At 39.7% G+C, this 26,558-nt stretch overlaps 1 protein-coding gene across 4 annotated transcripts in view; it reads left to right on the top strand.

The window, feature by feature from the left end:
* pard3aa (par-3 family cell polarity regulator alpha, a) overlaps positions 1 to 26,558 on the top strand; it is a 426,846-nt gene that overhangs the window by 55,710 nt on the left and 344,578 nt on the right. For 3 of the 4 annotated variants that reach the window (XM_057322206.1, XM_057322207.1, XM_057322205.1), the window contains exon 2: positions 835 to 936. In XM_057322206.1, coding sequence (XP_057178189.1) covers positions 835 to 936 — 102 coding nt within the window. Of the gene's footprint in view, positions 1 to 834; positions 937 to 12,247; positions 12,318 to 26,558 lie in introns of those variants that run through there. The other variant, XM_057322208.1, reaches the window with a different exon arrangement.

Raw genomic sequence — 26,558 nt, 5'->3', positions numbered from 1 at the left:
GATGAACTAGTTGACATTTACTTAGATTGTTTTAGCCTTTATGTTTATTTTGTTGTTTTATTCTGTTGTATTTGTTTAAATATATGTGTGTATATTTATTACATTACTGTTATTATATACATTTCAAATATTCGTTGTTCACATAACAACGTTCAAAGACCAAATTAGATGCTACAATACTGTATGTGGGCAAAACAACAAAAATCTGGGGGAACAGAAAATAAAACCAATGTTTGTTTTTTCAAGTATGTTAAGGTTTGCTACATGCTTACAGATCAAGGTAAGAGTAAGATGAAGAGCACATGATGAAAACGGATTTGCATTCCATCGATGTGCGACCCCAATTCCCCATTTTCATCTTCATCATGAGCTCACTTTGAAGCTCTTCCAGGGTCTGTGGATGCCAACTTGACTTTGGGATTGTCCAGCTGTGCCCAGTTATGAGATTATAGTGTTTCAGATGAGCCGAGTTCAACCAGGACACACGTTCAAGGCCATAAAATATTACAATCACTGCGTATTGATGTTGTTTGGACACCAGATTAATTTCAATAACATTGAAGCATAAATTGCCACACTGATGGCTTATGAGCATTTGAAACGTATTTGATTTGTTATCCTGTATGTGACTCTTTCTTCTGTGTAACACAAAAGAAGATATTTTGAGAAATGTCTCAGTGGTTTTGTGTCCATATAAAGGAAATGCAATGGGGGTCAGTGTTGTTTGGTTACCCTTCGAAATATCTTCTTTTGTGTTCCGCAGAAGAAAGAAAGTCATACAGGTTTAAAAAAAACATGAATGATGAAAGGTTTTGTCACTTTGTCTTTTCTCAGGACGCCGGCTACTGGATACACGTTCATCGGTTAGAACATGGAGACGGGGGCATTTTGGACTTGGATGATATACTTTGTGATGTTGCTGATGACAAAGACAGGGTGAGTTATCCCTGTGGATCCATTATTTGTGTTTTGGGAGAGACGCTGATCTCTAACATGTGATTTAAGATGAAGTAGCCCACTCCTTCGGTCTCTTTTTGTATTTTATGGCTGTGTTTGGAAAAGACACACACTAGTCATTCTCTTTTACGTTGTGCTGTAGGCTGTGCACATTATATTTACATCATTTCCAAACGCATAGAACATCCAAATGACCTATTAGATTTGTTACAAGCTTCAGTATTTATAAAGCACACTACATCCCAGAATGCAATGCATTAAAAGCAAGTAAGTCTAACTTAGTTATTTTACACTACATTGTTTCTTGATGTAAGACATGGAACAAATTTCAAGTAAACCAGATATTATTTGATGAGATGTTGATGCCGTCCACCATCCACCGTCCACCTCAGATCTGTTTTCGAGAGGGAGTGAAAGCTAATGTCCTTCTCGCTGTTGGACTTCTGTTTTTCTTACTTGTTGTCACGGTTTTTGTATCTGTATGTGTTTCGGTATCATTTACCCAAGCTTGGGAACGGCCTGGAACATCAGACATGCTATCTTAGTTATATCATTCCCTCAGATTTTCCTGAAGCTGATGCCAGAATGACAGTAATGTGAGTAATCTCAGTGGGCAATGTATTTAACAATGTCTCCTTCGAGTCACTGGTTTCGGACCACCTCACATTAAGTAAATTTACTAGACATTCCATAGCCACGTTGGTCCAGGGACGCCAAAAAAAGCATCGAGATGCCGTAATAGCAAAGGAATTTTGGAAGTTTACCCCACATGGAGTCATCGCTCTGGCACGACCCCGTCTAGAGATCTGTGATTAATGGCTAATCTCATTTCCGCATTAAAGATTCGTCCCTGTGGTGTGTTTGTGGCCACGGTTTGTTCATTAGCGTCTGTGCTAATGCCGTCAAGCTCTGATAAATGGTGTTTAGCCAGAAAGCTAATTGGCCCTTTGACTCCTGCTGGGCTCTGGTAACATCTCATTGGCTGAAGAAGCTTTTGTTCCTGGTCATTCATAATTGTCCTATCGGCACGACAGCAACTGTTGGTTCATATTAGCTCTATTATGAAACAGCTCATTCTGACCGCACTTGTGGTTTGACCGCTTGTTTAAATCCATAGTTTGCAAAGGTTAGAATAACACTAATAGAAAAAAGTGTAGAGGAACACAGTTGGGATTTAATCAAATGTGAAGTCAGGCCCGCTGAGCTGTTGGACAGAACTGCTATGTTGTGCAACAAAAGAACACATTTGTCAAATATTTTGATATATGAAATATTTTCAATACCGTTCTATAGTTTAAGGTTACTTATACAGTGTTTATTTAGATTTTTATCAATGGAAATTATGTTGTGACTAAAATAATTTCATCTTCAATGTCACCAGTTTCCCTGAGATGCTTTTCAAAGACTTTTGTTATTTGGTCCAAGTCATCCCTGCTAAGAAAACAGTACAACACAACAGAAAAACGACACAACACAAAATTTAATGGATTTAATGGTTATAATGGGAATTGTATTGGTTTAAATGGAAACTATAATGGTGTCTAATGGTGGTATGTGATGGATTCTATTGGTGGGATATTATCCCTGCTGAAAAAAACAATAGAACCCCAACAGAAACCATTACAGAAATTCTAATGGTTTACAATAAAATACCATTATGAACCATTAGCTTTTTCCGTTAAAACCATTACAAAATGTTTGGTTTTTTTCAGCAGTATTTAATGAAAACCATTAGAATTTCTGTAGTAGTTTCTATTGTTTTTTTTCAGCAGGGATACATTTCAAAAACTTTTTAGTAAATAAATTATTTGTTTTGTAGTAAAAGAAACAAATATGTTGGCATAATTATATTTTTGTCTTCAGGTATTCATAAATTTAAGCATACAACTTTAGATCCAACAATGATGAGAAACATTTTAGTGTAGTGACCCTCAAAGGATTAATATAAAATCATATTAAATATAAAAAAATCAACGAAGTCACTTTAGATTAAAGCATAAATAACAAACCATTCTTTTATTACAAGGCACTTTAAAGCATTCTGTTGTATTAGCATATGGTGCCTGTCTAAAGATCATGGTATTACTTTGGTATATATATATATATATGTATATATATAGTATATATAAGCAATGCTAAATTATATAGCCATAACAATGACCAGACTGTTCAGTGTGCAGCTGTTTGCATTTGTTGAGACGAGCGAGTGTACCAGTTGATGTGTGTGTTGTTTTCATCTTGGGATTTCTAAGCTTTTTTTTAATCAGATGCCATGGTAACATCTCTGCCAGGATTTGCCTTGAGTCAGGCATCTGCATCTGATGTGCTGCTGTGAGACATAGAAAGTCATGTAACACCTTCCTGATTGTTCACACCCTCCTTTCATTTTTTAATTTCCCCAACCTTTCTCCCTACTTTCATCTGTTTCTCTTTTTGCCAGTTCGATGCAATCAATGTGATTTTTGAGTGCCACTTGTGTTATGTTTTTGAAGATTTTCAGCCTAGTATCATTGTTTGTTCACTCTTCTAGATTTTTTATTTGCTGCTATTTTATTTTTATTGGCTCCTCCGACTTATTTCTTACGTCTTTATGCACTTTACAAACTTGAACTATTTGTGGTTGTGTAGCAATAACCAAGCAGCTGTGAATCACTATTTTTGTACAAATTGAGATGTGTTTGGTCTTGTTATGCAGACCTGTGTCGCACAAGCCCCCTGCCTGTCATGATCTATTATTACAGTTCTTATCTGAAACATGTTTTAAACATGAGCAGGAGCATGTTACACATAATTTTTGATTTGTGCAATAACAGTATGATCTAATCAAACTGCCCTGCTGAAAAAAATCCCATAGAAACCCATCAGAAACCATCACCGAAATTCTAATGGTTTCCATTAGAATACCATTACAACCCAATAGCTTTTTCAATTAAAACCATTAAAAAATCAATTTTGTAGTATGTTTTGGGCATTATTCCAGTAGGATTTAACATCCCACCAATTGAATCCATCACATACCAGTAGACACCATAGCAGTTTCCATTAAAACCAATACAAATCCCATTAAAACAATTACAACTTCTTTAATGGTTTCTATTGTTTTTTTTTCAGCAGGGATGGACCATTACAAAGTCTATAGCATGAAATATTTCATGCACTTGTAATGCATTGTCTTAAAGAAGTCATATAGAAGTGAATTTCTTCTGTAGTTTTAATGAACTGGTAACATCATGAATGAATCCTGTATGCATTTGTTGTGTATTGAGACCAGTGCGTCTGATGCACTCAAGGGTCACAAAAGAGTGGTTTTATTTCATTGCTCGCAGATTAGCCACAGAGTTGAAGGATGAGAATGATCTGTGAGAGCAGAGTAAATTACTTATTATTCCAGTTTTGGTAACATGATGCAAATAGAATGCAGAGCAGTTCAACAAGCTACACCCTTGCTTGAAATGTTTCACAGTTGCTTTGGATATCATTAACATTGGATAATTCCTGGATAATTATAAGGTCAACTTTAGTCTTAAAATGTAATTTCTGTCATATAAATATGGATTAAATGTATCTGACTGATAATTTAGATTAAGTTTGATCGTAATGATACATTATCATAGAGTTATAAAATATGTCATATAGCTCCAAGTGTCTTTTTCTTCTCAATGACATGGAAATGGATTTCTGTAATGCTCAGAGGTGATGCTCAAAGTTCAGAGACCCTGTTTAGATCCTAAGGGGTTATGTCAATTGGCAACACTTCCTTTGTGAAGTTCCTCTGTTTTAAGATTTTATGAGCACACTTTTTCATTCAAGTTGAAAAGGCCTTCTGTCAGTAGCTGGACCTAGACGGGTAATTGTTTTTCCAGGTGCCAAATCACTGTAAGCCTCTTTTAACTTAAGATGATCAAATATTGTGGCCTTGGGTGCAGTGTGTAGCATTCTGTTATGAATGTACTTAGATTGTTTAGCTGAAAGGATGTTACTGCTGGTTTAGAAAAGACACTCTCTGTCATTGGGCATTTTCCAAACAACATTTATGTACCCTTGAAGGACCCTTTGCGAAAGGGATGGCATTTGTAAGGGTGTGAACACCTGCTGAATCCCTTCTAGAATGGCCCTTCGAGAAGTCTGAGACAGTGAACAGGATTCATGCCATGATCACTTCAAGGAAGTGAGATCTTGCGACATGTTTTGATGCAATTGCTGCGGGATTTTGACATTACCTTAATAAACTATAAAATAGAGTATAAAAAAAGAGTAAAAGATAAAGCTAAAAGATCACGGTAAAAAACTCGTAATTTTACAGAATTTTACTGGCATTTTATAATGTCCATAAAACTGTAATATACAGAATCTTACTGATTTTTCACATAGTTTTGAAATACGGTCAAAGACCATCAAATCACAGAAAAACATGCAAAACATTTCATGGGGAAAACGTAAATTTTTACTGTGTATTTCTGGAATAATTTTGCTTTTCTTTACAGAATTTTACAGTCTATTTTGTTAAATACAGTAAAAATGTCAAGTTACAGAAAAAGACTGCAAACTTACAAGAAAAACATGTAATTTTACAGGAAAAACGTATTTTATGGTATATATCTGAATCAGAATCAGAATCAGAAGAGCTTTATTGCCAAGTGTGCTTGCACACACAAGGAATTTTCTTTGGTGTTGGAAGCTTCTAGTTGGAAGCTTCTAGCTATCTGGCACCCCAGCAGCGGGTAATTTTCTGTTTTTTTACAGGATTTTTTTACTGTGTAGATCAAATTTGCGGTAGAAGTGCAGTGTGCAAAATAAAAGATGGATGCGTGGATGTTCTAGTAGAAAGATTAAATCATCAGTTTCAGTGTGTGTGTGTTTGCACACCATTTGGTGATAAATGATATCCAGTATTTCTAGTTCTGTAGAGCAGTTGCTAGTTTGTTTAATTACTCTTCACCTCCACTTTAAAGGAACGTTTATTGTCACATTTGTGGGAAGGGGAACATCTACTAACTTACTCCTAACTGCTATCTTGCTGTCAGATCAAACGCCTTTAACAGCGTTGCTATTTACTTTTAACTCACTTCGCTCTGCCCTCAAACGTGCTGTGCAATGCAAGCATGAAATGCTTAACTTTATCATAGCTTAGACCACGCAAATAATAATGCAAATGAATAAAATAAGCAAAGACGACACAAGTATACAGTACATGCAGCACACTGATTCCAGATAAACAATGATGCTCAAAACTGCTCTGTTACACAGCTAATATTACAACAACAACAACATATCTTGGTTCTAACAAACAGAAAACGTCTTGGTTACAACTGTAACCTCCGTTACCTGATGGGGGAACGAGATGTTGTGTTGACAGACAGACTGGGGTTTGATCTTGAGAACCTATCATCTCCGAGAGGTATTTAACATGCCAATGGGCTTTGGCGAATGGCACACGCACGCCAGTCCCCGCCCCGTGCATACGGGTATAAAAGGGAGATACCAACGGCCATTCACTAACCCTTTGGGCTGAGGAACCTGAGAGACATCTCCTGGTCGCTGCAGCGGGTCGGCGAAGCGTTGTGGCTGAGCCGTATCACGACCTCAAGCGGAGAGACACTGACTAGACTAGCGAGTCACAAGAAAGTGCTACTGCGAGACGTAATCTTCCAGTGGAATCAGGACTTAGTAGCATACCCTGAGAGGCTCTTACCGACGGCCGTCAAGGACGGTGGCATTCATCTCTATTAGCGAGACACCACCCGGCGCCGTAAGGAACACTGGGGAAACACTGCTCTCCTCATTGAAGATTGTGTTACGGAGGCCACATCCTACCACAAGGGGAGGTGGTGTGTAAGACACGGGCTGACGCTGGTTCCACGTAGAGGTTGTAAAACCTAGCGAAGGTACTAGGCGTAGCCCAACCCGCAGCACTACATATGTCTGCCAAAGAGGCGCCCTGAGCCATTGCCTACGAAGAGGCCATACCCCGAGTGGAGTGGGCTCTCACTGCAAGCGGGCACAGGCAATTTTGGAACCGGTATGCCAAATAATGACATCCACAATCCAGTGCGCCAATCTCTGTTTGGAGACAGCCCTCCCTTTGTGCTGTCCCCCAAAACAGATAAAAGCTGCTCAGAGCTTCTAAGGCTCTGCGTGCGGTCCAAGTAGAGGCGCAATGCGCGTACTGGACACAACACGTTGGAGGTTGGGTCTTCCTCCCCAGAGGGAAGTGCCTGCAGGTTCACCACCTGGTCCCGAAAGGGAGTGGTGGGAACCTTGGGCACGTAACCTGGCCGGGGTCTCAGGATAACGTGAGAACTACCAGGCCTGAATTCTAGGCACCCATGGGACACGGAGAATGCCTGGAGGTCCCCTACCCTCTTGATGGAAGCGAGCGCCAGCAAGAGTGACATCTTCATCATCAGATGAGAAAGACTGGCGTCTCTGAGGGGCTCGAAAGGCCGTACAAAGGCCTCGTAGGACCACATTAAGGTCCCAAGAGGGTACGGGGCACGGTCGAGGTGGATTCACCCTTCTCGCGCCCCTAAGGAACCTGGTGACCAGGTCATGTTGGCCGAGAGACTTACCCTCCACGAGATCGTGATGAGCGGCAATAGCGGCTACATACACTTTCAACGTGGATGGGGAGAGGTTACTCTCTGGTCTCCTTGTAGGAAGGCCAACGTTGACCCGATCAAGCAATTCCGTGGGTTCTCCTTGCAGGAAGAACACCAGGACGAGAAGAGACGCCACTTATAAGCATATAGACGCCTAGTGGCGGGCTCTAGCCTGCAGTACGGTCTCTCTGATCGCTGGCGGCAAGTGTCCTCGTCCCGTCCAGGGGACAGACATGGAGATTCCAGAGGCCTGGCTTGGGGTGCCACACCGTGCCCTTCCCCTGCGACAGAAGGTTCTTCGTCAGTGGAATCGGTCAGGGGGAACTGTCGTCAAAGCCACCAGGTCTAAGCACCAAGTCTGGTCGGGCCAGTAAGGCGCAACTAACAGTACTTGGTGTCCCTATACCCTGACCTTGCACAGGACCTGTGCAAGGAGGTTCACTGGGGGGAAGGCGTTCTTCCGCTTGTCCCGCGGCCAGCTGTGTGCTAAGGCATCCGTGCCGAGGGGTCCCTTGGTCAGGGAGTACCAAAGCGGGCAATGGGTGGAGTCCGGGGAGGCAACATATCCACCTGTGCCTGGCCGAACCGCTCCCATATGAATCGGCGCGGGGATGGGGTCGACATTCTCCGTGGGGCGTCCCCTGATGAAAGAGCGCCCCCTGACGAAAGAGCGCATCGGCTGTCTGGTTCAGGTCGCCTGGGATGAAAGTGGCTCGCAGGGACTTGATCACCTGCTGACTCCAGAGGAGGAGGCGTCGAGCGAGTCATGACATCTGCCATGAGCGTATGCCGCCTTGGTGATTGATGTGCGCCACGGCAGTCGTGCTGTCCGACCGGACTAGCACATGTTTGTCCTGCACGAGGGGTTGGAACATCCTCAGTGCCAAGAGGACAGCCAACAACTCTAGGCAGTTAATGTGCCACCGCAGCCGGGGACCCGTCTACTGCCCCGATACTGCTAAATGACAGAATTATTTTTCTAGACAGACAGACAGACAGACAGTTATTGGTTAGTCAAATAAATGCGGTACAGGTATGTTTGAGCTGGGTTTTTTTGAAAGTTGTGAAGGATGCTGCAGTTTGCTCTTTCTACAGTCTTTCTAATGCCCCCATGATCTCTTCCCTGCGTCAACATGAGAAGACGCGCTGTCTCAGCCGACGTCATCTTTTTGTACTGTGGTGGCCACTGTCGTGTTTGGACTGAGAGATTGGTTGCAATTCTCAAACTCACCGCTAGGGGCCGCTATAAATCCCTCTCTAGACCTTCAAAGTTAGACAGCTGTTTTTTTCAACAATGCAATAGTTGTACATTTACATGGCATTTTCCATAACAATTAAAGTCAAACGTTGTGGATTGTGCATTGAATTGGGTTAATAGTGAAATAAATATTGAGAGTAAAGCATCACTTCTGCTTCTGAAATACTGAATAAGCTTCTTTCCTTTACAGTGTTTTCAATCATGTTGGATTTTTCAGTTAAAGGGGTCATATGGCGCGAATATGTGTTTTTCTGTGTCTTTGGTGTGTTATAAGTTGTCCATGCATGTATTAGACACGTAAAATTGCACAAATTTAAGTGTCGGGAGAAAAGATGCATTCTATCTAAAAGCGAATGCTCACCCAGACCTGCCTGAAACGCCTCGTGTAACCACACCCCCACAAATCTACTTCAGTTCGTGGTATGATTTGACTAAGACCGCCCAAATGTATACGCAAGTAAGGTGGGCGTACCTGTCAGTACAGTTGCTTTGGAACCTGATGTTCCAAATATGGTAAGAGGCGATACATTTCCATCACACGCTTGTAGTATCCGACCAATCACTACGAACTGGTTAACTGGCCAATCATAGCACACCTCGCTTTTCAGAGCGATGAGCTTTGTAAAAAATCTGCGCGTTTCAGAGAGGTGGGGCAAAGAGGAGATACAAACATACACGGTATGTGGAAAATACAGCGTTTTTAAACCTTAAATCGTGTATACACACTGCATTACGTCTAAAACAAACCATAATATTTGTTTCAGCCATGTCATATGACTCCTTTAACTGACGTGCTGCAGTAATTGTGTTGAATCAGTCAGGTGCTTGTGTGTGTTCAGATGAATGGGAGATTTTGTAGGGCAGTGTTCTGTGATTCATCTCAGATTGATAGATCAGACACGATTTTACATTAATGCCATTAATTGACCAGCACTGCATTGCACGAATGTAACCTGTAGAGCATGTGAGAATATTCCCTGCAAGAATGTTCTGAATGATTAACTTGACACTTTTCTTTTACACAGTTTTACACTGTACACGTTTAATACTAATAAAATTACCCAAATAAAGTATTGGGCATGAACTTTGGACATGTTTTATGGTAGTACCATGATTTTAAACCTTGACATAATGGGCAATAATCATGCCAATACTGTTGTAACGGACAGTTGAAATTCAACAGAAATTGTGAAAGATTGTAAAAATAGATGTTATTTGACATGAGAATCTAGTATCTGTTTGTTCAATTCTGAGAAATATAATTCTTATGATTATGATAATGGTGATAATTATTCCATCATTATACTATGTAACAACTGCACAACACTGCTTGTAGCATCCATTTGTGTGTGTGAGGTTGGGTGTGTTTCATAGTTGCGAGTAGAGAGAGTTATCCTTCCTTAACTGTAGCCAGACAAAACACACGTGATCTCACACTTTATATTTACTACTTTGTCTGATTTTTATTAGGAATGCAAAAACACATGGAAATGTTGGTTTAACATCTTAACTCCCTTGACTGAAGGGACCAAAGCCATCTTGGGTATGGGGCTTTTTTTAAGCAACACACCAGCAACCACCCAGAACATTATACCAACCTTCTAGCAACCTTCCAGAACAGCCTAACAACCACATTGCAACACCCTGGCATCAACCACATACTATAGCAATGTGCTACAAACCACTTGATACAGAGACACACCTATTATTATAGTATTTTTTTCTTGAAAATCAAATAAACCATAATAAAATTTGAATTTATAAAATAAAATAAAACTGAATTGATAAAATAAAACAAATAAGATAACTCTACAAATAAATTGGTAAATATAAAAAAATAAAATAAAATAAAAACGTTGTAATATGCTTAAAAACGATGGGCCTCATTCATGAAATATTCGTAAATATATGTGTAAATTTTAAGTAATTTGCATGTAAAACGGACCTTCCCGAAAAGCAATATTAACTTCTCCATTGTTGTGTATGATGGTTGGTCAATGTAGTGTTTGTTCCACCTCTCCTCCACTGTGGTTGGACAGCTGTGCAAAAAAAGGATGGTGACAAGCTCTGAGTTTTATCCAAAGTTAAAGAGTAAAAAAGGAAAAAAGACAGGGCAAAAGAACTCGTAAAATATCATTATGATGCACAGTATACATCAAATGCAGTGTCATCAGTTTGTCTAAAGGAATACAGAACGTTTCAATATTTTACGCACCATTTAGACGTGGTAAGGAGCCGGTGTAAATTTCTTTCGTATCAACGAACATTTTGAAAATACGAACATTTTCATGAATCCGAAAATTTACATCAAAACGACTTTTTTTTGCGAAATCGTTCTGCTCGTGTTTCATGAATGAGGCCCATTGTCTTTCTGCCTTTAACACACTCACTGTCATTCTTTTTATTGCTGTTTGACTCCTGTGCTCTGAAGGTAATGAAGCGTTTTATAACACAGGAACACACACGCACTCTGTATGGCTTGAGTGGGCAAGATAGCCACTTGGAGAAATTGGATTTCTCACTCAATTGCTTTGTGAAGTGGCCATTATGTGTTGTCGTGGTGATAAGCGAGGACGCTGCGTCATGTGACGTGTATTGTTAAGGAAGAATAGAGGCATCAGTCAGGCTATAAAACACATCTCCTGTATACTAACTACATGTGACACATAAACATGCGAGTATGTAAGATGACATGTCGTGAAAGGGTAGTTTCTTCAAATGAATTCAAGGGGAAACTTACATCAAGCGGTTATTGCATAGCAAATAGAGAATGCAGAATGGAGGAATATCTTTGGCCTCAGTTTGACATTTTGTGTGAGTTGTATATTTTAGAAATGTGCTTTCATCTGTTTTCATGGAATAATGCATCTCATTGTGTTGTTTAGTGAATGGCAGTGCTGACCTCTACTGGTCATAAACCTTCATGAAAATCTGTGAGCAGATTTAGACTGGGAGAATATTAAAAGTTTATGTAAAAATGCAGTTTGGTGTCATTTTATTTCTCATTTACAGGCAGGGTGTATATAGTACATGCACTAATACGTTGAGGTGTTGGTTGCAGATTCCAGGTTAAATGAAAGGTCTGTAAAATAAGTGCTTAAAAGGAAATACATATTTAAATATTGCCATTTTGTAATTTCGAACACATTTTGTAATGTTTTGTATATGCATTTTGCTGTTTTAGGTATATGTCTTTATCAGTAAGAGTGGGATTTAAACCAATGACCTTGACATTGCTAAAGACAAGTTGAACTGCTATAGTATGACCAGTAATATGAAAGTAATGTGGAAAAACTGTCTGTTTATTTGCCTTTGCTGAACAACGAATCTTTCAACAAAGAAAGAATATGTGAAATATTGCTGTTCAACATGACCACTGATTCTCTTTTCAGCTCTGTCTTGTGCACATGTTTACACATTCTGGTCATGGGTGTCACTCAGGTTCTTGTCTCTGTGTGGGGTATCAGGACATGATTTGAGGCGACGCTCAAATGCACGTCACAGTGAGTTAAACCAGTGAATACTTTCACAGCTGTGACACACAGGGCTCAGCAGACCACCCAGAGCGCTGTGGGGTCTATGTCACAGTCCATACCATCTTCAGATGGGTGACAGAACGCTGGTCCAGTACAAAACACGGCAGTCAGCAAACACAGCAATACAAATGCACAAGCATCCTTGTCTGAAGGTCGCTCAATGTGACTGTGTAATTTTTGTGGCATCCCTTTAGTGTAAGTGTGAATGTAACCAAAAGTACCACAATTTGTCCGTTGTACACCGTGCCTATCCTAGACGTCTGGGTCAAAGTTAAATTTAGATAAACATAACTGTGAACTATAAGAAATAAAAAAATAAATTAACACTCTTAAATGAATAAAAACTGAAAGACATCTAGACAACGGTTAGTTAGAACAATTAAGTATAAAATTAAATTCACATTTTGATTCACATGTAAATAATTCTTTACCCAAAGTAACGCGTGGCTCTGGAACCATGTAGCTGTCAAAAAAACTGTTACATGCAAATGCGGTGTGTTTTTACTAACCAAATGAGTGGTTAACAAAAATAAAACATGATAAATATAGTTTACTCAAGAAAGCTAAGCATATGAAAACATCAATAATTCTATAAATGGGAAGACACAAAAATTACATATTATCATGGGCAAACGAACAGTGGATTGCAGTGGTGTGCATTATAGCTGAGACTCACACGAACACCGTATAGCTGGTTTTGTGACTGTAAGTCATTCCTATTGAGCTTTAAATAATGGTATATTTTGTGTATGAACCCAACCCATACAGTAGTGAAATACACAGCAATATTTACATATTATTTGACAGTTTATTGTAATAAATATCAAAAATAGAAAAAGTGTGCATTATAGCTGACACCCACATGAACACTGTACTGTACAGCTGTATTTTCCATTTAAATGCTATTTAGGTTAGAAACGTGTAGGCCTATATTAATGTGTAGCTTATGTAACTTTGGAGACGGTCCCTAATTGCAGACTATCGAACGTCAAACCAACTTTATTCCAGTGGAGAATACTGAATTTGTAAATCTGTACTTGCATAATTTGGCAAAACTAAATAAGACTTTGACATTTTTTAAAATAATGATGTGCACGGATAAATAATTGATAATAAATACTGCAACACTGTGTAAAACAATTGAATTATCATGTAATTTCATGCCGTTTTTAAAGCCATGGCCATATGGAAAGACGCATCAACACCTGCCGCGCACTACATGATGTCTGAGACCGAGTAAAGTAATTAAATAAATTAAGTATTAAAAAAGAAATCTCCAAATGATTCCTGTAAAGTTGAATCCGCAAGTTATAAAAATAGCGTCTTGTTTACATTATAGTGTTTTTGATTCGGTACTCAAGGGGGCCCCCTGGTGGTGCAGAGACCCTACGCAACCTGCGTAGTCTGCGTATAGGAAGGATCGGCTCTGGTTGTACACACTCAGATTTTTGTCTTTCACATTATGTTGAATTAAAAGTGAAACATGTACAATAAGAGACCACTAGACGGCAGTAAAAACTCTAAAACGAGTTTAGATTCTGCCTATTAACATCAATAGTGTTTCTGACTGGTTCCTTAATATTAAAGCAAGAGACGTCACCATGGCAACAGTGCCATCACATACCGACATATAAATGTTTCTAAATAGACTACTAACAGCTGTGTCCATCTAACTGTCTGTGTGTGTGGGAATGGAAGGCTTTTTGCTTGTACTTTTCTCATGAGAGGCCATTCAGAATTATCTCCCACCCACACCCACATACACACACACACAGAGCGAGGAGACCTCTTCAAAGGGGTCGAGTCTTGTGAGGAGAGGTTTGTTCATCTCATTTGTCATTTAATCAATACAGCGCACTCTCTGATCAATGCCGAGACTGGCGCCTCACAATCAGAGTCGATACATGACCTTACTCTCCCCCAACCCTTCCACCGCTCCGTCTTTCCCTTTCAAAGCCCTTCTCACTCGCAGTGTCAAGGATACTGTGAAGAATGTCGAGATACAAGCGAGGACAAAACGCTAGAACAGAGAAAGCACTTTTCTTTCCTCAGTGCTTTTGAACTTCAAATAAATGATAACCGCCTGCTTGACTAGTTGCTGTTTCTGGGTGGAGAAGTTTAACGTTTAGCCATCCCCTTACAAACACATGGCATTAGCCCAGGCATTAGCCATTATTAATATTAAATTAGAGGATGACAGAAGTTTTCTGGAAGCTTCTTAGACATCATGACATTTTTATGCTTTCATTTAAAAATGTGAGTGGTGTTGGCTTGTTGAAACTTGCTGCAATGATGTTGAGGTGTTGTGGAGGTTGCTATGGAGTAACTAAGGTGTTCTGTGTGATCCCTCGAGAAGTGCTTTACTACAGTAGACTGTGGTAAATTGTGGTAAACCAGGGATTCCCAAACCTGGTGGTTCATGAGGGAATTGCAGGAGAGGTATACTGTTGCTGCGGTCAAAATCGCCTACTTCCAAACTATATAGTAGGCGAAAATGAGTATGAGTCATGAATAGTATGTCCGAAACCTCAGTATGCAAAAAACAGTAGGCGAGAAATACCCGGATGGTCTACTACTTCCGCCGAGATTCGGGAGTGTGGATGGGATGGACACTTTTCTATCCCATGATGCCACGGGAGCTGAACAACGGTCAAATTTCAAAAGTAAATCAAATAAATATAGCGGAAAACTTTAAGGCAGACGTCCGTTTTTAAAGTAAGTGCCAATAAAATAATTCCTTGTGACTAAATTATGTTTTTATAAACGCTCACGTATAGGTTGTTGTTAAAACGTCATAGGTCAAGGAGCATACGGGTCACATGACCATAAAACATGACGGACGCAGCGTGTATGTCTACCAGGGGACATACAAGTTGTTTCATTATCATTGCTAAAAAAAAATATTTGGAAAGAAATGTTTAGGAAATAACAATATTTAGGTAAAATACTACTAATAAAAATCTCAAAATGGATAAAAAGTGTGCTATTCAATTATTTAAATATTATTCAGGGGGAACGCCTCTGGGGGAACTTCAGGTAAATGATTTAGGTCAAAGGTGTTCGGCTGACAAAAAGTTTGAAAACCCCCATGACATACTGTAATATCTAGTATTTTTAGTAATAGTACATTGAAAACTGTTAAATATTGTTATTCACAATAGTAAGGTACAGGAAACACTACACTGACAGAAATTGTACCACCTTTTATCGTCGCTGGGTTGGTACCCTTAACATGTAACTGTACCTTTACAGATACACGATTGGTCCGTACTCCGTAGGGTACAATAATGTACCCAAAGATGTACACTATTTATGTTTTGTTAACCTGAAGGGGTACAAAAGGAACTTTGAATGGTGACTGTAAAATATACATTTTTTATTACTTTTTTCGATAATGTCTAGTATCTAGAAATGTTCTACAATTACATACTATAATATTCTACAGTATTTTGTTCATGTGAAGCGCACATAATTCACACACACACAAGAAATGAAAACAATTTAGAGACCATTCCATATTTTAATTTCTAGATGTATTGTGGTCATTCCAGTCCAATGTCTGTTGAATTTCAACAAAATAAAATCTCAGGAGTGACATAAAGTCATCCAACAGCAATGTGAAAGACTGACAGCATGACAAGACACATGAAAACTCTGATAAAAATCCAGGTTATCACATAAAAAATAATTTTGGAACTTTTGGACTTGAAGTAAGAACTGATTGTGATGGAGATGAGTATCCAGACCTGTGACTGTCCAGTCCACACTGAAAGTGAAAATGTTTCACAATGCCACACAGTCAGCCATTTAGACATGTGGAGCAAACCTTTGAACCAAAGAGATTTCGCTCTGGGTGGGACTACTCGTCATTCAAGAAATAATGATTTTGTTTGTTGTGGTGATGATTTTAATCTAAAGCTTTATATGGTGCGGGGGAAGGACACATTCACATCCGTGCTTTTCATAAATGTCGACTGAAACACTTTGAAATGGTTCAGAATTCAGATCTCCTCTTCTTTTCAAGGCCAATCCAAACAAAAGAAAAAACCTTCACCCCAGACTTTCAAGGTTAAAGTCCATGGAGTTAATTGCAAAAGTGCAGAAGTTTGTTTGATGTTTCTTCTGCTGTAGGGTCTTTTTGTCAGGGTCTCCGAATGATGCCATATCAGCTCAGTAGCTCCATTGTCTGCATCCTCAGGGCATTTGGTTAATCACACACGCACACACGCACACGCACACATGCGCGCACACACACACGCGCACACACACACGCACGCACGCACGCACGCACGCACGCACGCACGCACGCACGCACGCACACACACACACACACACACAGAAAACATGTACAGTCAGGCAGAGATTTTTGTCTCGGCTGACAGCTGTCAGCTCTGATAGTGCTCTGGTAATAAAACACTCTGCCAAACAGCCTATTAGCCATGGTCTAAGGAGTAGAAACCACACACAAACACACGCACACGCACACACGCGCACACACACACACTGTACACAAAAACGAATAGGCATATTGAGGTCAGAGACTAAGGAGGATCTAAAACAGAGGTGACAGGCCTGGACCCCCTTCTGGGGTCTTCCACTCATCCTAGGGTGCAAGAAGGCTTGGAAATATACACCCACACATAGAAAAGAACTAAGCTTATGATGATGGATACCTATTTCAAGCCAATGTATGAAGTATGATTTTTATTCTTCAATAAAAAATTGAGAGTTTACATTGAGTCACTAAAGTCCATCCTCCTTTCATCATCCTTTAAAGGCGGGGTAACCGATTTCAGAATTATGTTTTAGACAACTGAGTCAGGCCGAGTACCAAAACAACCTTGTAGCCAATCAGCAGTAAGGTGCACAGTGCACAGGACGGACACTAGCCGAGCCGAGCGCTGATGAAAGCATCAGATGGGGGTAGGGGTGTGTTTGTTTTGGTGATTTGAACATCAACAACGGCTAAGAGAAATCGGTAACTGTTATATGTTTGTGAAAGGCAGAAATGGGATGTGTTTATGCCATACCTGTTCTTTCCTCATGGGGGCACCCTTTCTCTAGTTTTTATGTCCTGTGTACAGTAAAGGTGGTTGTGGGTTTAAGACAGAACCCGGCCCATGTTCAAGACACAGCAAAGCAGAACCGATAATGTCACATTTTCAGACTAAACCTGAAATTGTTCACTGTCTTTTATTTTCCTTTTTATTTTACAGAGGCACACTTTCTCTTAATCTCATGAAGTTCAAATGAGTTCAAATTGAAAACATAACATGATTAAATGACTTTATGTTGTCAGTATTTACAAATCCAAATTGATTTTAAACTCAAAGTTACTACTATCATGATCTGTTTTCTTAGTTTACTTCAATGAATATTCCACAAAAATAAAAAATAGTTTAATAAAGCAACAGATGTGCCATTTCAAATGAGAACAAAGTATGTGGACACTTTCTGCCTGTCAAATACTGTGTTAGTGTGTGAACTACATTTATCCATTAAAATATCAGGTTGGTTAAGATTAAGTACAAAAATGACTCCAAAAAGTAAAGTTCTTAGTAAAGGTCAAGCACCATTTGTTTGCAGATGACCTTTGGTTCGATTTATATGCGATGAAAATCACACATTTGTGGGGCTACTGTTAATGAGAAACTGACCAAAACCCATTCTTGTTTTGTCGTGTTTTTATGGAGATGTGTGGTCACGTTTGGCCCGTGTCTTGTTCCCATCCCATTCCATCTCTCTCCCAACGATTGGTATTATAACACTATGTTTTTTCAATGAAAAAGCTTATTTTTAACTTGACAGAGCACCTTTTCAAAGATTTAAAGTGCACTGTGATCTAGTGGTGGATGTGATTGTTTCTATAGCTGTCGTCACAACGGGGCTATTGTGAAATGTGTGCGAGCTGTGTTTCAGAGGAAATGAGGCCAAGCAATAGTTGACGTTAGCAAAGACAGCACTAAGAGCTGGATTTAGAAGGGCTTTACAAGCAAACACATTCAACAAACATCATCTAATATGGGAATTTCCAACTAATCACTGGTAAATAACGTGCAGATTCAGTGGATCTGTGACTAATATTTGAAAACATTCAGGCTGTGTAGAACATGGCTTCTAGTATATCTTCCTCTATGTCAGTTCTGTAGAGATTGGTGTTTATAGCCCTGAGTGTTTTCTGGAAAGATGTAGGTCTTTTATATCGTTTACTCCTTTTAGCATCTGTGTTCTTCTGGGGCAGATGTAGGTCACGGTGCCAAATTTACCAGCTCTGTTCACACAAGAGCGCTGTAAGCTTTATTTGAACCTCAAGTGTCTCTGATGTACGACTACCTTAATTAGACTACATGGCTTTAGCTGTCATTGTAAATTAAACATAGACAATTATTATCATTTGTTTATTTTACTATTAATGTGGGTGTTTTTGCTGCCATCATCTGGCGCAAAATCGTACAGAGACAGTAGAATAGTATCTTCACCTCATACTGCATTAATATCAGTTTGTGTTTGAAGGTCCAGTGTATGAAATTTTGCGGCGGTGAGTGGTGAGGTTGTGAATTGCAACCAACGGCACACTCCTCCCCTCCCTTTCGAAGCACTACGGTGGCTGACACAGGACTAAGATGTCGTCACGTTTTTGCTTTTTTGCTGAAGGAGATGACGTAATTACGAAACGCGCTCTGTAGAAACAACATAGTGAATTCCACGTAAGGGGACCCGCGGTGTATGTAGATAGAAATAGCTCATTCTAAGCTAATAAAAACATTACGCTTCATTGTGTAAGGTCTTTACACACCTCTGAACACATAGTTATGTTATGTCTATTGTATTGCATTTCTGTCAATAGATCCTCCTAAAAACGTTTACGATTTGAGTGTGTTATTTCAGCATCTGTCTGTGTTATTCCCATAAGCATATTCCCATGTTGAGCTCAACGCATTATTCTTTATCTGAATACAACATTCTTGCAAATCAAAGATATCACAAGGTCAGATTTAAGGGCTGTATAACCGAACGTACCTGATCTCAGCTCTCAGCAGATTTCATATTCAACGCTTTGAGAACGAGAAGCACTCATGCGTAAAAAGCAAGCGCTCACTCTCGCTTAGAATTGGTCTGAATCAAGGGCTTATATTGAGTGTGTTTGACTGAGATTGGCTTTATAATGAATCTCTGAACTTATTTGAGCTCCATCTCATTCTCGAGATGGTTCAGTGGTGTGTGACTGCTTTAGCATATCGCTATGTGTGTGTGTTTGCATGAGGAGAAACAACACGACAGAAACCTTTCACTTCAGTACTAATGCTGATCTGTCAGTGTGCTGGTGACAGATCCACACCAGCTTAGTATCACCCCCCCATCCCAAACATCAAACCCTGGACCAATTTCCCCAATCCTGCCCCTGCATGGCTGCCTTCCCCCAGCATCCCATTCCCTGTCCCATGAGAGGACAGACTGCATCCTATTAGAGCCGAGAGAGAGAGAGAGACTCTGTCCTCACATGCCCTCTCCCTCCACAGAGCAGATCTCCATGTTCTTCTCACTGACACTTAAGAGATTTCTGTGGGTCACTCAACCTGTGCCCTTATCAGGGCAATTCAGAAATCAATTGATGACGTCATGACACCGAGGCCTGATCATAATGAAAATGAGCACAGTCAGGTTGGTTTCTTAGGAGCTTCTGAAGCACACGTATGATAAAACTTGGAAAGCTGTGAAGCAATCCAGATGCTCTGCACCTGACACATTCAGACAGAAGTCAGCCTTCCTGTTATTATTCTGTTAATAAAAAACCCACCTGTCAGAGCCATCCCAAGAGTGATTCTAAGAGAAAGGCATTCCCTTCCTGCTGTTTTTTTACCTCTGCCTTTAGTAGGTCTGAACGGAAGGTATGTGAGTGCAGAAGTGTGAAGTAAGCTTTGCCCATTTTTGCGGAATTAAGATGCTCTTCGAATCCCAAACATTTATTTTTGCCTAGGGGCCATTGCACTAGATAAGTGATAGTTCACCCCAAAATAAAAATTCTGTCATCATTTACTCTTTAGTGTAGCGTCATAGCAAAAAGCTAGCATTAGCTACTCTCTTTACTTAGCTTCTCAGTAGGATTCGTTAAAGTAGTGAACAGACGGCAGTCGCCGCCCGTGTGGTAAGCTCACAGCGGTGCTAAAGCCAGAGAAGAAAACTGATCTCATGCATGTCGAAACACGGCTCGCGGGCCGGAGCGCAGCACACGGCGCACAGCTGCTCACCTCGCTCTGATCATCTCAGAGCACGCTCCACTCCTGTTTCTTCATAGCTTTCTTCCTTTTACCGGGGTAGAGGTGAAGAGAAAAACAGCCGTGGAGGGGAATAAAGAAAACAGGGAGTAGATATACGGGTGACATTTGAAGTGTGAGACAGAGGGGTATAAAGGAGAGGAGAGAGGCAGTGTTGAGGATGGGGCTTTGGCTTCTCTCTAATCTCGTATTGATCTCCAGTCAGGGAATGAATTGTGCCTCACTCCTGCTAGGCCTCAGAAGTCTCGGCTATTGATCTGGGCTGTCAGAGAGCTCTGGAGGAACTCTAGCATGCATAGACGTCCCTCAGCATGTCTACATACGTTTGATTTTTACAGTGTTTATGTTGGAACTGTTGCTTAGAGGTTGAATTGTTGTGAAATGTCCACCCATAAATGCATGTCATTTAAGTCAAGTGTCGATAACCTATTGCAATGTATGTTTTAATCACGTTTCGATATAAACAACTAAATAAACCTTTTATCTTTATGCATTACTTACTTTTTACAATGAACTTTGATGTTGCTTGTGTACTTTTTTATTAATTTACATGACTTTGAATAGGGCTCTTAAACGATTAATCACGATTAATCGGATCCAGAATAAAAGTTAGTGTTTACATAATAGGCTATATATTTTATTTTGTATTTATAAAAACATACACATACACATGTATATATTTAGGAAATATTTAATTCTATTTAAATTATAGATAAATATTTATTGATTTTTATATTTGATATTTTTATATTGATATGTATGTGTATATATGTATGTGTATGTGTTTATAAATACAAAATGAATATGCACAGTACACAAACATTATTATGTAAACACAAAATGTTATTCCGGATGCAATTATTCGCGATTAATCGTTTAACAACCTTGTTAACCTTGCTAATAGATAAGGACATTTCTTGTTTTTCTCTTTTGCTATCATGTTTGTATATAAAGTATTTTTATATCTATCATTATCTGCCATAAAATATTATTCTTATATCAATTGTTATATCATTTAACCTTATAGGGGTGGTTTCCCGGACAGTCCCAGATTCACTTAAATGTTAGAGGTGTCTTGATAGAAAACAACTTACACTGACATATATTAAAATATATCAGAGCTATTGTTTTGTCTCAAGATGCACATCAGTAATGTTTTTTTGTAAAGTCTGTTTTTAAAGACAACTTAAATATCCTAATTTAACTAAGGCCTTGTCCTGTCGTAAACTAATCCCTGTCCGGGAAACCGCCCCATAATGTTATAATATAGCATTTTTACACTTGTACCAGTTGATCTGCTTATAAACTTTATATTTATATTATCTTTCACCCTCTCAGAATCTGCATTGCTGCAGTATCTGCATTGACCAATTCAAAATGGTCTTTATTAATTCAACCACTTAATGTGGAAATATGATCAAAAGTAGGTTGTTTTGATTTTTTTTGTCTTGAATAACTGAATAATTAAAAAAAATATAAACAAAAAACACTTTGCCAGGCATTTTTCAAACTATGAAATCTACGCAGATAAAAAATTGTTTCTCATTTCGATTTTGTCTCTTCACTCTCCTGCTGAAAACACAGCGGTGTGTTTTAATTCCAGACGTGTTCTAGTTTGAGAGATTGAAGCATGCAGATAGGCTCGTGTAGTTTGGTGTGCTGTCACGCTAAGAACCTCGCCCAAGTCAGGGCGCCTGGCAGGCAGGGGGTGGGTGTAATAGGTTGGAGGGGATGCTTTGAGAAGAGACGGGTGCTTTGGGTGATGAGGGGATGACAGCAGCTGTGGTGTGTAACAGTCTTAGTGAGTGATGTTTGCCTCTGTATGCAGAATGTGTCTGAGGTGGAGTTGTCATGTTTACCTGTAACTGAGTGTGCCATTTCATGGAAACTGTTCTTGATCAATGGAAGAGCATCTCTGCATAGGAAAACAGCCTGACTGATATTTTTGTAATCTTGTAGGGTTCAGGAGTTTATAGAGCGATGAAAACCTGTCATCCAGTGGTAACTGGACTGTTGCTGCTTGTCAGGGGCAGGGCGTGCGTCTTTTCTGTACTTAGACTCGGAGCAGGAGAGCGAATATTGCCATTTTCACCACCCTGGGAGCATTTAAAAACGCAAATATTTTTATCTACGTTTCAGGTGGTTGACGCGACATATTTTGTCCTCTGTCCGCTGGTGGGAGTGTGCTTACCTGTGTATGTGTCCACAGTCCAAACGTATGTGCGCGCATGTGTCTGTGTGTGTGCGCGCATCGGGGTGGAACTCGATACAGAGAGCAGAGGAGAATTGTAAACGCGCGACCATGTAGAAACAGAAATGACATGCCGCCATGTAAATAAGATAAATAGCATAATGCTATTTAGTTTGTTTAATACGATAACAAGGTATAGACATGTTCAATAGGAAAGGTAACCTTAAATGACTTCTCTTGTGATCTGGCACTGTATAAAAAATATAATTAACTTGACATTCAAGGGGGGCGGGAGGTGCCGTTGTAGGGGCGGGTCGCCCCCCTAAAGTAATGGTAGGGGAAACACTGCCAGTCTTGAAGAATTTTAGACTAGTTTAAGTAGTTTATGCAACCGACCCGATTCACAACGGTAAGCTCATAATAATGACTTAAATGTGAGATGTCAGGTCAGTTTTTGCAGGAAATGTGCATTTATTGCATTAATTAATTTTTTTATTAGATATTATTTATTAGAATGATCTTGCTTGGTCTATAAATACCATGCACTGTGCTGTGTTTTACCTTTCTGTGTTTTCTGTTTTCTTATTTACTCCTGTAAAGCTGCTTTGGAACAATGCACATTGTGAAAAGCGCTATATAAATAAATTGAATTGAATTGAATATCAGCCCCGCACTTTCGCTAACCGTTTCTTTCTGCAAACTCAGTCCGCGTAACACCACGCAGCTCTTTGATGAGCATTCCGGCCCGCCTCCTTCTGATTCATTAGAGTAAACCTGGCAGTAATTATCAGCTCACCCACACTCATTAAATCAAGCGTATTATGAAGCACGACGCATCAGCGTATCTCACACGTGAAGCTCTTTTCCACGTCACTCTACACACACAGCTGTCTGTCTGCTATTGTTCTGTGTACATTGACTTAATTACATACACACAGAAACACACACACGTGTGCACGGTTTTACACATAAACACTCGCTGTACGTGTCGCAATCAGGGAGTGAATGCAATAGCATGTTGTTGTGTCTTTGGACCCCTGGGGGAGTCATTTTTAAATGAACTCATTCAAATCCACAGTGAATATTACAAACAATGCAATCACAAAACACATTGTCGTGTGTGTCCTCACCTCTCGCTTCCCTCTCTGCTTCATTATGTATGTGTCTTACAAGCACCGCTACGCAATGTCTTGGGACGGTCTGTTGTTTAATTCTGAATGTATTTTGTGGGCTCCCCAAGTCTTTTCTCACCTGAGAGTGTCAATATATTTTAGAGCTTTGACACTTGTTGGCTGTGTGATGCAACCTTGGCCAACATTGTTGCAACAGCGCTCTGTGTTTTCTCCGGGTCCTCATGGCGTACGATTGAGTGTAATCGTGTATTTCATCTGCTTTATGTATTTACAAGAATAGCTGTGTATATCAGCTAAGGCATGACTTGGAATATTCATCCAATCAGAATCACATTTATATAGCCAATAAGTTGATCCGTGCAATGTATGCAAGTATATACACTATACAGTATGAATTTATGTGTACAGATGCATGTTTGCCGACCTAGACATTAATGACACATTGACTTTATTTCCCGCTGTCTGGACGTGGGCATCTTCTCACAGGCCTCCAACTGCTTTTTCTTCCCGTGTCCAAGATCTTTGATCTGGGCAAGTGCGCCTGTCGTCCTCCTGCGGAGTTCTGTGGTAAATGACCTCTGTGATGTCCCCTCCGTCCCCACACTGACGGATGGGCCCTTGACCCGATCGAATCGTGTCCCTGCTGTGGAGAGATGGTCCGGAACTGTGTGAACCTCCGTATCCACCCAAGAACCCGCTGGTAGAACAGCGAGCCCTGTCCTTGCCACTCATTTCTATATGGAAATGATGAAGATCTGCCAACTGGCTGGATTTATCAAAACCACTGTTGCGCTTTGGTCTTTTCGGCCCGTAAGCACTGGCAGATCAGTCAGCTGCCTTTTAAGTTATTCTGGAAAGTTATGACTTGCGAGTTTGTAAATTGTAAATTAAAAAAAAAAAGGCCTACTGTACAAGCAATGTATGCAGATATGCTTATCAATTTTTTATTGGTTGGATAGATAGATTTTTACTTTTTTATCATAAGATGTTTTATGTTACAGATTTTCATGTATGTCAAATTACATACATAAATACATACATAAACATACATTTACACAAATTTGTGAAAAATAACATGAAAAACATACATTTTATTTTACAGAAATGTTATTTTATGTGTCTTTTCTGGTGCCTCAGCTGCCATAATATTTACTGTTTTTTTACATATTGTTTTATTTACATAAATATCTCTATAATTTGTATTATGTAACTTTATTTAATAAAGGTTTAGGTAAAGATTGTGGGGGGTTGTGAATGGGTGCCCCCCTTTTTTGGCACAATTAAAGTGGCAATCCAAGTAGTATCCATGTTTTTTGGCAGATTTAATACTGCCAAATAATAATAATTTATATTACCATGACTATGATTAAACAATGATGACCATAGTGTGACAGTGGTACATTTGGGGTTGGGTTACACTATAAAAATGTTCAATTAAAAAATCAAATTGGCTTTACAACCCTGCTGAAAAAAACAATAGAACCCTGCCCCAAGCACAATGGAAAATTTAACGGATTTAATGGGAATTGTATTGGTTTTAATGGAAACTATAATAGTGTCTACTGCTATGTTATGGATTATATTGGTGGGGTGTTATCTGGCAGATTAATCCTATTGGAATAATGGCCAAAACACACTACAAAATTAAATTTTGTAATGGTTTTTATGGAAAAGGCTAATGGTTCATAATGTCTTAATGGAAAGTGATGGTTTCTGTTGGGTTACTATTGTTTTTTCAGCAGGGAAGTGATTTAAACGGTCAATTTTAAAGTTTTATTTATTTTTTACCTCAACTTAATTTTATTTGTTACAACAACTTTTCACCACTGGTAAAAAAAATGTCCATGACTTGATACTATACTGCATTTTACCTTTCTTGACTTTTTTTGTTGATGGCTTTGAATTTCCAGTATCACAGTGCAACACGTTGCTGCATGTTTGCTAACCGCTAAGCTGCTAATCGCCTGTTTTCTGTATTTCCAACAAAATGCAAATGTTCTAATAGACAAGCTAACATATGCGTCTCTCTTTCTCAAGGTTCTCCCCAGATCTCCAGTAAAGATTAAACCAGACTTAGTTCTCTCGTGCTGTTGTTTGCCTGCAGAACATGGCTGTTGTTACTTTTGAACCCCAGAGCATTTCTCCCGAGCGGTTTTCCTCGGCTTGTCACGGCGCACGCCAGATTGTTTGGATCACATAGAAGCCAGCAGCTCTGCAGTGTTTTGCACTTGTCACCTCAACTTTAATTAGTTTGGTCTGTTCGCATTTCAGAAGGGACCGGAGACCGCCGCGCGGTCCCCTCTGCGTTTTGATTCGCAGGCGAGACCCTCGTTTTTACCCTTCCATTGATTTGAATATCAAAGTCCTTATGCGCTCGTTGGCACTTTCTGGTTTGTTGGCGCCGGAGGACGAGTAGGTAGGCGTGACAGTTGGAACCTGTGTGTGAGTGGAAAAAGCAAGATGCAAGCTTATTGCCGTACCGAGAGCGCCTCAAATCACATCATCACATTGACAATAAACTCGGGCGGGTGGAAGTGATGTATATTTACCGCAATGTTCACACTTCTGACTCGTTCAGGCAGAGACGAATGAAATATGTACCTTCTTT

Source organism: Triplophysa rosa, linkage group LG23 (genome assembly GCF_024868665.1).
Source record: "Triplophysa rosa linkage group LG23, Trosa_1v2, whole genome shotgun sequence".
Classification (NCBI taxonomy): domain Eukaryota; kingdom Metazoa; phylum Chordata; class Actinopteri; order Cypriniformes; family Nemacheilidae; genus Triplophysa; species Triplophysa rosa.
This window is presented reverse-complemented; position numbering and strand designations above follow the sequence as displayed.